The sequence below is a fragment of the Artibeus jamaicensis genome, unplaced genomic scaffold, assembly GCF_021234435.1.
Source record: "Artibeus jamaicensis isolate MK-2021 breed Jamaican fruit bat unplaced genomic scaffold, CSHL_Jam_final contig_793, whole genome shotgun sequence".
NCBI lineage: Eukaryota > Metazoa > Chordata > Mammalia > Chiroptera > Phyllostomidae > Artibeus > Artibeus jamaicensis.
In genome coordinates, this window is record NW_026521975.1 from 8,928,866 (window position 1) to 8,940,895 (window position 12,030).

The 12,030-nt window shown below is 52.0% G+C and overlaps 1 protein-coding gene across 7 annotated transcripts in view; it reads left to right on the top strand.

The window, feature by feature from the left end:
• The window catches only part of IQSEC1 (IQ motif and Sec7 domain ArfGEF 1), a 443,112-nt gene that overhangs the window by 284,987 nt on the left and 146,095 nt on the right, over positions 1-12,030 (top strand). Inside the window, exon 1 of one of the 7 annotated variants that reach the window (XM_037167382.2) lies at positions 9,147-9,654. The exons of the other annotated variants lie outside the window; for them this stretch is intronic. Coding sequence (XP_037023277.2) covers positions 9,587-9,654 — 68 coding nt within the window. The 5' untranslated portion in view covers positions 9,147-9,586. Of the gene's footprint in view, positions 1-9,146; positions 9,655-12,030 lie in introns of those variants that run through there. 7 annotated transcript variants of the gene reach the window in all.

Here is a 12,030-nt window from a genome sequence, read left to right on the forward strand (position 1 = left end):
CTACCCAAAACACAGGCCTCTGTACTTCCGTCCCACCCACAGTGCACTCTGTGTGGGGGAGGCTATTCTCACAGCAACCTGAGAGGGCTGTCAGAAAGGAGTCTGTGTGCTAGGCAGCGAAGAATGTCTTGTGTCCCCAGAAAGCCTGTCTTCCTCATTCAGGCACTTCTGCCAGACCAGAGTGTGGCAGGGGCGAAATACATGCCAGAAGGCTCAGTTTGCCCAGATTGTTAAGGGTCTCGAGAATTGTCTTTAGCAGATTATTAGTGAAGGTTTAAGAATCAAGCAGCCAGAGCTGAACCTGGCCCAAGTGTAGAAAGTGGAATTCATGTCCTTGAGTGAGACAAGGTGCCTGCCTGCATTGGCATGTTCTTTCCAGGTGCATCTAAGGAGTGTTTAAGGCAGGCACAGCAGGCATGGGTAGCCCCCAAGGCTTCACTCTTCCTCATATGACCTCTTCTCTCCTGACAGCCTTGTGTCTCAGTGAGATCCGTGTAGGTGGGGAGGGAGGGAATCGATGTTAAGATCATGAAGATTTTATTCATGGGAATATTTTGGGGGGGATAAGACCTCACTGGGCTGCCCCCAGCCAACACTTACTGCCTTCAGTAGTTGTCAGACTGTGCACGTGAGATTAATCCACACTGAGCTACTATCAGCACATCAGCCACTTCTTGGCAGTGGGTGAAGTCAGCTGGCCTTGGGAGGGACTTGCCAACCTGAGGGGTTCCGTATGCCTAGCCTATGCAGGAAAGGAAAGATTTGAGCCCAAGTACTTATGAACCAAGTCCCTTCTCCTATTATGGTGTGAGTTGTGTCCCCAAATTTATATTCTGACGTTCTAATTCCCAGTACCTTAGAATGTGACTGTATGTGGAGATTGGGCCTTTAAAGAGAAGATTATGATGAAATGAGGTCACTAGGGTGACCCTGTTCCAGTATGACTGTATCCTTATTGGAAGAGGAGATTAGGGACACGGTCACACAGAGGTCTGAATGTTAAGTTTATATGTCACCTTGACTGGGCCAGGGATGCCCAGGTATCTGGCTAAACATCCTTCTGTGCGTGTGTGTGTGTGTGTGTGTTTCTGGCTTAGATTAATATTTAAATTGGTAGACTGAGCAAAACCAATTGCCCTCCCCAATGTGGATGAGGCTTATCCAATTAGTTGAAGCCCTGAGTAGAACAAAAGGGCCACATCAGAGGGAATGTCACCTGCCTGACTGCCCTCGAACTGGGACATCAGTATTTTCCTGCATCTAGACTCAAACCAAAACGTTGGCTCTCCTGGGTCTCGGGTTTCCTGGTATTTGGGCACCGTCAGCTCTCCTAGAAGTTCTGGGGTTCAAGATGTCCAGCTTCCTGGCTGGTGTAGCTCAGTGGATTGAGCATGGGCTGCAAACCAAAGGGTCACTGGTTCAATTCCCAGTCAGGGCACATGAGTGGGTCGCAGGCCAGGTCTCCAGTGGGGGCCACTTGAGAGTCAACCACACAATGATGTTTCTCTTCCTCTCTTTCTCCCTCCTATTCTCTCTCTCTAAAAATCAATCAATAAAAAAAAATCTTAAAAAAAAAAGATATCCAGCTTGCCAACTGCAGACCTTGGGACTTGTCAGCCTCAATAGTCACGTGAGCCAATTCCTTATAATAAGTAAATGCACGCATACATCACATACATATGTATATACATCAATGCATACATACCTATGCGTGTGCACACATACACAAAGGTATGTGTGTGTCTGTATACACACATACACATACATGCTGTTGGTTCTCTTTCTCTTGAGAACCCTGACCAATACGCCTTGTGAGGACACAGTGAGCAGATGACTGTCTACACACCAAGGGAAGGGGCCTCAGAAGAAACCAGCCCTGAAAACAACTTGATGTCAGTCTTCTAGCCTCCAGAATTGTGAAAAAAATTTTTCTGTTGTTTAAGCCACCCAGCCTGTGCTACTTTGTTATGGCAGCCCTAACAGACTACCATAGGACCTCTCTTTTGTCATCTGTGAAATGGTACCAGGACCCATTCCCAGGCCCACCATGAGACTCTTGAACACAAAGTATGTGCTCTGTACACTCAGCAGAGTCAGTGTGTCTTCTGTGCAATGGTCAGCACTGGGATTGGGGTGCAGTGACTGAGGGATGCACCTTAAGTGCAGAATTTAAGCGGGCACCAACAATCTCAGCAACCAATTAAATAAAAGTCAAAATTGTATATAAAGACAGGCTGGTTGTTATTGTCTGCTTTACAACCTGCCTTATTGTGCAACAGGTGGGCCCATGAGAGGAAGTTCACTCCTCTCCCAGAGCTGCTTCAGAACAAAGGCAAGGCAGGTTGTAAGCCCAGCACCTTTGGCAAGAAACAGTATCTGCTTGAAATTGAGTAACATTGTCTTGTTTTCATGGTGACCTTTTACTTACAGCAAGTGATACCAGTTTTCCATTTGGAAGAGTGATATAAAGTTTCCTTTTAAAACAAACATATTCCAGGGTGAAAACCAGTTAATTTGGCATTTTGTGCATTGTTTTTAACATTTTATTGTTTTAAATTTGAAACACATTTGGAAGCAGAGAGAATGACTAATCAGGGGCCGCCATGAACCCCAGAGCTGCCCCACAGGTGGCTGGTTTCTATGTTCAGCTTTCCCATATGGACCCCCAAAACGCATTTTTACCATCAGTTTCCTCAAACCAGCATTCTAATGAAACCCAAACACTTCATGTGTCTCTTAAATGTCCTTTTATCAGAAGTCTGCCTTCCTAGTTCATCCTTGCCATTTATTTGTTGAAGAAACTGAGCATGCGCCTTTAGCGTATTCCACAGTCACTTCTGGGCTGATCACCTCTCCCAGTGTGTCATTTAACCTGCTCCTATTAACTAGGAGTTAGATCAGGAGGCTTGTTTAGACTTGGGTCCAATGTTTTAAACTAGTTGCTTTTAATAGAAAATATGAAGTAGTATTAAATGGAACCTTAGAATGTCCACAGAACAAGTCTTCACCATAAAAATGGGGTGAAGACGAACATGGGGCCTGTGTGTGCACAGAGAAAGCACTGGAGAAGAGTCGGGCAGGGACTGACCCAGCGGGTCTAGGTGTTGGGAAATGCCCCTGAGCCTGGGATGAAAAAGAAAGGAAGCAGGGAGACCGGTGAGAGGTAATGCCCTGGTCCGCATGGTGCATCCTTACCAGTCCTCTTTGAAGGAGGGATGTGTGTGTGTGTGTGTGTGTGTGTGTGTGTGTGCATACACACAGCCATGGGGAGAGTTACTGATCGGAGTGTCTTGACCTTTTGCCAGAACCCAAGTAACTGGGAGCCAAGGTCCAGAGATTTTATGCCTTTCTGCAGAGGATGGGGGTCCAAAAAAGCAGATGCTCTTTTCATTTGGCTTGTGTGGGATTAGTCCACATGACATTTTAAACCTGAATTTATTCCAAATATCTAAAGTTCAAGGGCTTTTATGCAAAACTCTGGATTTCTGACTTCTGAAAAACCAGAGACTTCATCACCCAGAGCAACGAGTCTCTGTAGACCAGGAACAGCCTCCCCCTGACCACCCCCCACACACTTGCTCCCCACTAGCTGTCTCCATGTCCCCATCGTCATCGATGGGACATCTGTTCTCCTAACTGCTCAGGTCATAAACCCATCTCCTATTCCTCTTTTCTGCCTTCCTCATTTACCCCTCAGCGAATCCTACTAGCTATGTTTTGAGAATATTTCTATAATACAGTCTGAGGGGAGGAGGTTGGGGGAGTAGGTGAAAAAGATGAAGGGATTAAGGAAAAAAAACCAAACACCCAAAACTCATAGACACACACAGACAACAGCATAGTGATTACCAGGGGAAAAGGGGTGGGCAGAGGCAGGAGAGGGTAAATGGGGGATAAATGGTGATGGAAGGGCGGTAAACACACAGCACAATATGGAGATGATATATTATAGAATTGCATACCTGAAACCTATGCAATTTTATTAACCAATGTCACCCCAATAGTGTCAATTAAAAAATAGAATATAATCTCTTGGCCCCGCCTCCAGGGCTATCCCCCAAGCCAAGCAAGCATCAGCTTGTCCCTGGTGCTTGCTTCTGCCCTTCCCCTTACAGCCTCCTGTCTCCATGGCAAGCACGGTGAGGCTCTGCGTGGCCAGTCAGGGGCTTGGATGCTGGCCCTTGTGCTCCCCAGGATGACTTCTTTGGCTTCTTCCCGAATGCCAGGCCTGAGTCCATGACCAGCCCTGCCTGCTCCCTGAGCCTTCTAGTGGCCTGAGAAAAGTGTTAGTGGCCTCCTGGGCCTGAGACAGGATGGCAGAACTCAGGACGCCCACCAGTGGTCCCACATGACCCAGTGCTCTTAGCCATGCACCTCTATATTTCCATCTGGAAAACAGGACCGTCCTGGTATCTCCTCCTCACAAAACAAATGCTTAAGGAGCAGGAAGATTAAGGGTTTTGATGTACAGCCAACTTGGTATATGTTTCAAGTGTCCACCTTTGGCCTGGCCCTGCTCTGGGCACCACTGGAAGACTACAAATATAAATGATGGTGACTCATTTTGTTCTTAGCCTGAAGCAAGAGAAAGAGCTTGTTCTTTAGAGTCAGGTAGACACTGCTGGATTTAGAGATCATCCTGGGCAAGGCACTGACCCTCATCCTGTTAATCTGTAACAGTAGATGGTGAGGACTGCTACTACCCAAGGTCAGTGTAGAGGCTCATGCAGACCATGTGCACCAAGACCTATGCATGAAAATCCTCCTCCACCTTCCAGGGTTCTCAGAGCCCTGAAGTGGAGGGACCCAGACTCAAGTAATATGGGTGCAGGGAGAGAAGTGGTTGCAGCCCAGGCTCAGGGAACAGGGATGATATGGGGTGGAAAAGAAGGGTGCCGAGGAAAGCTTATCCTCAAAAGACATTCTCTGCTTTGTCTTCTTCATAGCACAGATTACAATAGAAAGCCATCTCTATTTATTTTCTCACTTGGTGCTTGTTGTGCCTTCTACCAGAATGTCAGCCCTCCCGGGGCCCACTGCCTTCTTCACCAGGTCCTCACGTACTGTCTGGCACGGAGTAAGGCAGTCTAAACATATAATATGTCAAGTTAATGAAGGAACAAACAAACAAACAGTCAGCTTCTTATATGGATGGCCTTTGAGTTGCCTCTTCAAGGGGAGTGTGCTGGGTCATGGCAGGACACATTAGGCTCACTGAAAGAGTTTGCCGTGCTGGCTGTTTGGGGCCTTCATCATGCAGAGGTGGGTGGGGGCAGTTCATGGAGCTTGCAAGAAAAGGTGTGGCACCTAAGCTGGCAACAGTGAGGAGGCCTTACCAGCCCCGGGCCTGAGGGCTGGGGAGGACACTGTTACATAAACCCAGAAAGAGAAAAGGCCGTATGCAAAGGACTGCCCGCCAGGTACTGCGGCTGCAGAGAAGCCCAGGAGAGGACAAGGACCGGGGCGGTGACCGCCCTGACTGACCTGCCTCTCCTCTGCCTCCTGCTCTCCTGCCCGGCCGTCCTAATGGCCACACCCAACAGGAGGGAGAGGGCGCAAGAGCCTAGTTATGTTGTCCGTGGGCCCAGAGCAGGATGGAGAACCAGTCTGCAGGGCACGTGGAGAGGAACTGGTCCAGATGTGCAGAATTTCTGGTCCTGAGTGGGCAGACCGGGAGGCCCACGAGTGCTCATTCTGTGGCTACAAGAGAGCAGTTTGCAGGTATTCAGAAGCTCAGTGCAGATGGTACATGGCAAAGGGCCTCGTGTGCCTGGCCAAGGCTTGATCTTTCTTTTGTAGATGAAGGTCTGCCTTGGGGAGGGAGGGTGGTGGGTGTTAGAACAACCCTGTGGTGTACAGTGGGTTGCGGGTCAAAGGCAAGGAGACTGCTGGAGGGGACACACAGAGACCCAGGGAGCAGGCCTCAAAGCCCTACCCCCAGCTCCAGCTCACGGGGTGGGGAAGGAGTGGAGTGCATCTATTTTGTGGGTGAGACAGGCAGACACTAAGCAGGGCAGGGGCGTTTCAAAGCCCCAAGGACCACAGATACTCTCCACAGGCAAGGAGAGGGGACAAACCTAGCTAGGCGTGGAGGCTGGCCCGAGGCTCATAATCCCTCGCTTGGCCCCCAGAGGCGAGGCACACCCCCAGACCATGTCCTGCTGATTGGCATCCTCACCTCTTGCCGCCCATCCTGAAACTGCTGCCTCCCTCAGGTGACCACAAGCCCTGAACTGGCCAAGTTCACCATAGAGTTGGCGTCTCCTGGAGAACAAATGTATTCTTTTCTTTGCCTAAGCGGCAGTGACTTCATCCCTTGTGGGCTGTGTGAGTCACTGGTCTGCGGGTGGAGGGCTAGCCAGCTCTCTGGGGAGCCCAGCTTTGTCTGTGTAGCTGGGGAGAGGAACAGACAAGGGTGTGAATGTGTCAAGCACTGGCCTCCTTCCGATGGCCCACTCTGGCCCTCCTGCTATTGGTCCCCCTACAGGAGGAAGGACAGCCGGTCACTGAGCACCTAACATATACCCAGCACCCAGGTGCTTTTGAACGGACAACTGATGTTAGGTCCTGCTGTCCTACAGAAGATGACCCTGGTAGGTGAGGTCTCGCATCCAGGGTCACACCATTCTGCGGGCCTGGGATCAGTCACTCCTCACCACACCCAGGGGGATAGGGGTCAACTGAGGCTTGGGTGGATGAGATGACTTGTGTAGGGATGAGGGAGTCAGTGGTGAGTGAGGAGTCTGCTGCCCCATTCTCTAGCATAATCCATGTGTGAAGACAGATGGAGTGTGACAGTTGACGTGCAGGAGACCTCAGAGCACTGGGAGCTTCCGCCTCCTCATCCATAAAGTGGGGATAGTGACGCCGCATCCCTCAGGGCAGCTAAGAGAATGAAAGAGGACATGATGAGAGCTCTACTGTGTCCCAGGGCGCGGATGGCAGCAAAGGTGGTCACACCGCAGAGTGCCAGGTGGGGGCTGTCTGGGGGTGTGCCGGGTTGCAGGTTTGATCCCTGCAGGTTTGATCAGTGTTTCTCTCTCTCTCAACTCCCTCTCGTCCTCTCTCTCTAAACTCAATGAACGTATCCTTGAGTGAGGATTAAAAAGAAAGAAAGAAAAGAAAGGCGTTGAACACAAGTGGGTGCAGCCAAGTGCAGGAACGAAGAAGTGAGGTCCCAGGCCCTAAAGAGGTTTTGGAAATGGGGTGCCTTCCCAGACAGGAATTTGAAAGGAACCCCCTATGAAAAGCCTCAAATTTGCCAGGGATGTGACGGGCCATGGATGGAAATCTGGGGGCCCAGGTGAGAGGCAAAGGGCTGACAGGGATGCTGGGGGGTGGGTTCAGGAAGATACCTCAGGAAGACAAAGAGGTTGTTGCAACCTCCTTCTTGATCCTGTATGGGCAAAGGGCCTGCTCAGGCCAGAGGGGAGTAAGGGAGGGGTGGATGGGGGGATGGGCAGGTGGATGGGAAGTTTGAGAGGGGGTAAACAGATAGAGGATGAGAGAGAGGGAGAGAGGGAGGGAGGGAAGGAGGGAGACAGGGAGAGAAGAAAATATGTTTGTATACGTGAATGAAAATCCACGGATGGCTGGTTAGCAAGGCGGGAAAGGTGGATGGGTATGTGAATATAATATAGGTATGTGAACAGGGGTATGGGAGTGAGTGGGCAGAGGTGTGTAAACAGATGCTGCCTCTACCCATAAAAGATGCTGGGAAAACTTTCACTAGTGGGAGGACAGACCAGATAAACTTGAATAAAGACCTTACTTTGTGTGGTACAAGCAAGTGAGGCCAGTATGGAAAATGACAGGGAGGTTCTGCCCAAGGGAATGTTTCTTTAGGTCAGTAGGGACCCATTACGTAATGGGCCTTGATAGGTAGTAAGCCTCCTAACACTGAGGGTGTTCAAGCTGAGGCTGAGCATCTGCGCATGTACTTCTCCAGGGTGCTGTGGAGGATTGCCTTTGTCGGACAGAAACCCACTGAGGTGGTTTTTGATGATGCAGAGAGAGAATCTGAGGTTCTGAGGTCCCCAAGGAGACCACAGTCTTTGTAGAAACCCATCTTGCTTTTAGATAAAAAGTTCTTCCCTGCCTTAGGGGATAGATGAGCCTGCATCTGATGCTCCCTGCTGCAGGAACTGGGGTGGGATCTGAGACGGAAGCCCCATCCTGCACAGGGCATGGCAGGGGGCCTGGGGACAGAGCAGGACTTAAACCTGGAGACCCCTCTGTAAGCAGGCAAGGCCCCTCCCTCTCTACGTCTCGGTTTCTTCACGGGTGAAATGAGGACAGGAGGGCATTGGCAGCTGTACCTGATGCCCAGGGCCCTGCAGGGTGCCCAGATCTGGGCCCACCTGTGCTCTGGGGGACTTCCTTTGGGTGGGCTGTGGGTAGTGATAAGTAGGTTCTATGAGCACTGATGTTTAGCTGTGAATCATTGTCCCTGGGGGCCCTGCCTGGGAAGCCCCAGCTGCTTGCCCTGGGCTGGGCCTGGGAGCAGCTGGTGGGTGTGGGTGTGGGCGTGGGAACTCCATCTGGTGCCCCAATCTGGAAACACCCAAACCCAGCTCAGGTCTAGACCCCAACCCAGAACAAAGAGGCTTCAGCCCTCAGCCACTACCGTGGTTCAGATCCCATCGCCATCACTAGGCCTGTGACTTCCCCTATCTGTGCCTTAGTTTTGTCACATGTAAAGTGGACCGATAATAAAATCCACTTCATAAGCTGTTGGGAGAATTCGATGAGTTGGTCTGGACCCGTGTCCAGGGCTCTGTGAGCCTGGGGTGGGGAGGCCAGAGAGGAGTCAGCCTCGTCCTTCATCCCCACACAGGAACGGGGTGACCTGGCCAGGGCAGGAAGCATTGTCTGGCTCACTAGACAGAGACCCTCATGGGCTGGCCACTGTCCCAGGGAAGCAGCCCTGGCTTTGTCTTTGTTTTTTCTCTCTGCCTCAAGCTTCCTCCAGGAGCCAAAAAGGCAGACAGTCCGTTTCTGTCCTGGCCAGTGCTTCTGGTGGGCTGGGCTGTGGGCAGGCGGGCGGGTGTTGGGTTTAGGCCTCTGGGGAAATGGGGGAGGACGTGTGCCCGCCCTCTCCTTCCCCGCCCATCTTCCTCCTTCCACACTCAGCCTCTCCCCTCCTAGGCCAGCCTCGGGACGCAGGACAGGCCCCTGGGCTTCATGCAGCCCAGCTGTGGGTTTTCCCTCACAGGTGGACGCCCCTTGCCCACCCCACCCCTAGTGACTCACTGCTGCCCTGCCCCCCAACCCCCCGCCACTGCTGTCTTCTGGCAGGAGGCAGGCACAGGTTGTGCGGAAGCCACAGAGTCTGGTGTGTGCGGACAGCTCAGCCAGGGGGGTCTGGAGCAGGGGACGACCTAGAGGCTGGGCCCTGCAGAGCCCGAGGAAGCCAACGCCTCACCTTCTCCCCTGGCTTTTGGGTCTTTTCTTCCTTTTTCCTACCACGAAGAACTGAGTGACCCGACAGCCAACGAGAAGAACCAGGACCTGGTTTGGAGGAGACCAAGCGCAGAGGGCAGTGGCTGTGTGTCCCTTGGTCACTCACTCCCCCACCTGCCCAGGCATGAAGGGCGGTGGCAGTGTCGTGTGGAGCCTTATGTGGAAGCACTGCGTCTCTGTGAGGACCCTCAGGTACCAGGGGATGTGTGTGGCTAGCGCACTGCCCACTGCCGCTTGTCGGGTGGGAGCAAGTGGGCACCGGGCTGGCCAGTTTCCACAGGCTCTGGGAGAGGTCCAGGGCAGCCCAGCCTGGGGGGACAGGGGTGGAGGGCAGGAAAGGCTGTGCGGGCTCTCTCTGGAGAAACTCAGAATCTCTAATGGGGAGGGAGGGAAGAGAGAGGATGGATGGTCAGGGAGTGCACCGGCGCTTGGCTGGGACCCCAGGGCCTACTGGAGGGTACCAGTGGCAAACACGGTGCGGTTGGCAAACTCCCAGTGTGCACAGAGTTTGGAATTAGTTACATAACACAGGGTCACTGGGCATAGCTCTGTGACTTAGCCTCTCTGAGCCTTACCCATCGGCGAAACGGGGTCCCCACTCTTCCCTTTAGAGCACAGAGCAAGACTGTTTTATATGACTGTCAGTGGCAGACTGGGGCTCCTGGTTGCCCAAGTTTAAATCTGGCTGTGGCATTATCAGCAGTGTGAGGTGGCTTCACCTCTCTGGTCAGTTTTTCACCTGAAGATCCTTACAGGATTAGTGAGGATTAAGTGAGGTAATGCACAAAGAACAGGGCCCGTTGGTCAGTGTGAGTTCTAATTACTGCTGCCGTTGGTGGTGTACTTCCCCCCAAGCCAGACCTGTGGAAGGGACGGCAGGAGGCAGCCCCTGTGGAGATGGAAGGTGGAGCAGAGCCTGAGGCTGGCTCCAGCCTCTGCACTGGCTGACAGGGTTCAGACCAGGGAGCAGGGAGGCAGGGCCCGTGTGATCTCAGGCAAAGCTAGGGTCTCGGTCTGCGCTCTAAAGGAGTTCTGGGGGTGCCAGGATTGATATTGAGGACGGACTTACAGGAAGCCTCCTGTTTGGAAGATACCTATCTAGATACCACCAAAGAGCTCATTTTTTACTTAAAAGGGAGTTTTGTGAAGCTTAAGGAATTAGAAGATTCTTCCTCTTTCTTTTCACCCTCATTACTTGGTATAAACTATATCTATCTCCTTCCTTCCTTCCTTCCTTCCTTCCTTCCTTCCTTCCTTCCTTCCTTCCTTCCTTCCATCCATCTTTCCTTCTTTCTCAAAATATTTGTGACAGTTTATAGGAAATACCTATAGTATATTAAATAATAAAACATCAGGACCAGGAAAATTACAATTTAGAATAGGATGTCATGACCTAGGGGGAATAATAGAACAGAATAGATATACGTAGCATCCTGAGTGCCTTCTATTGTGAAAATTGCCAAGCTTCCTGGCAGCCAAAGGCAAAGGGAAACCCAGCCGTGTGTCTCTCTCTCACTGTGATATAGCCATTGTTGCAGTGGCCACAGCTGTCTCTGCATCTGGGTGACAGTGTCTGGGACCCTGGCCTCTGCCTGGATGGATGTGTGGGTGCCGACAGGAGACCCTGCAGGGACAGGCCCCAGGCCTGAGCATGCTTTAGGGGGACAGGGCAGAAAGGGAGGGCTAAGGGGTTCTCTTGGGTGGAGATGCTGTCTGGCTGTGGGGATGGAGAGAGAGAAGCTCACCCTGGAGGGAGGCGGCAGCCACCTGCCTCCCTTGGTCCCTGGGAAAGACCTCTTGGAGGCCAGAATAGGCAGGGGATGAGTCCCTGGGCCTTGCACAAGTGTCCCACATGTATTTCTCTCTAGCCGTGCTGGATTTTCCCACATCACATTCTGTTCCATCATCTCTGGGGATTGGCAGTTTAAAAACCTCCGGGGATGTTTGCAACAACCGATGGGTCTGACACTGGGAGGCCCCCCTGTGCTCTGCCAGGGCCTCACGCGTCTCTGACAAGGAGTAGCACAGCCTCAAGGAGCCCACAGACTGGCCTCTCCGTGCCTCAGTTTCCTCATCTCCAGAATGAGGACCACTGCAGAGCTACTCAGTAGGGCTGTGGCTCATGGTAAATGCTGGCAGAACTTTGTGGCCACCGCTAGCTAGACAGTGATGATGGGCAGACCTGAACCAAAAGGCTTCTGTGAGCACTGGCAGGGCGGCTGCCTCACCATCAGTCAGAATGGGTGCAGCGACCATAATTGGCACTGGGTTTGCCCAAAACCCCTGCTTAGCACCTGTAAGTAAGAGGCACGTTCAAGGTGAGTTGGAGAGGATGGGCCTTAGGGGGCTCCAGGAAACACACGCTGCTCTGTAGATCCTGACTCCATTTTGTTGGGGGCCCCCAAGAGGACTAAGACCACTCCCTGACTCAGACAGATCTGACCCTTGCCAGGATCCCAGCCCCTTCAGCTACCAGGGGAGACCTGAGTCAGCAGGTCTGTGGCCTGAGGCAGGGCTGGCAGCGGCCACAGGGACAAATTGGAGGGTGCAATTGGACAGCACATAGTT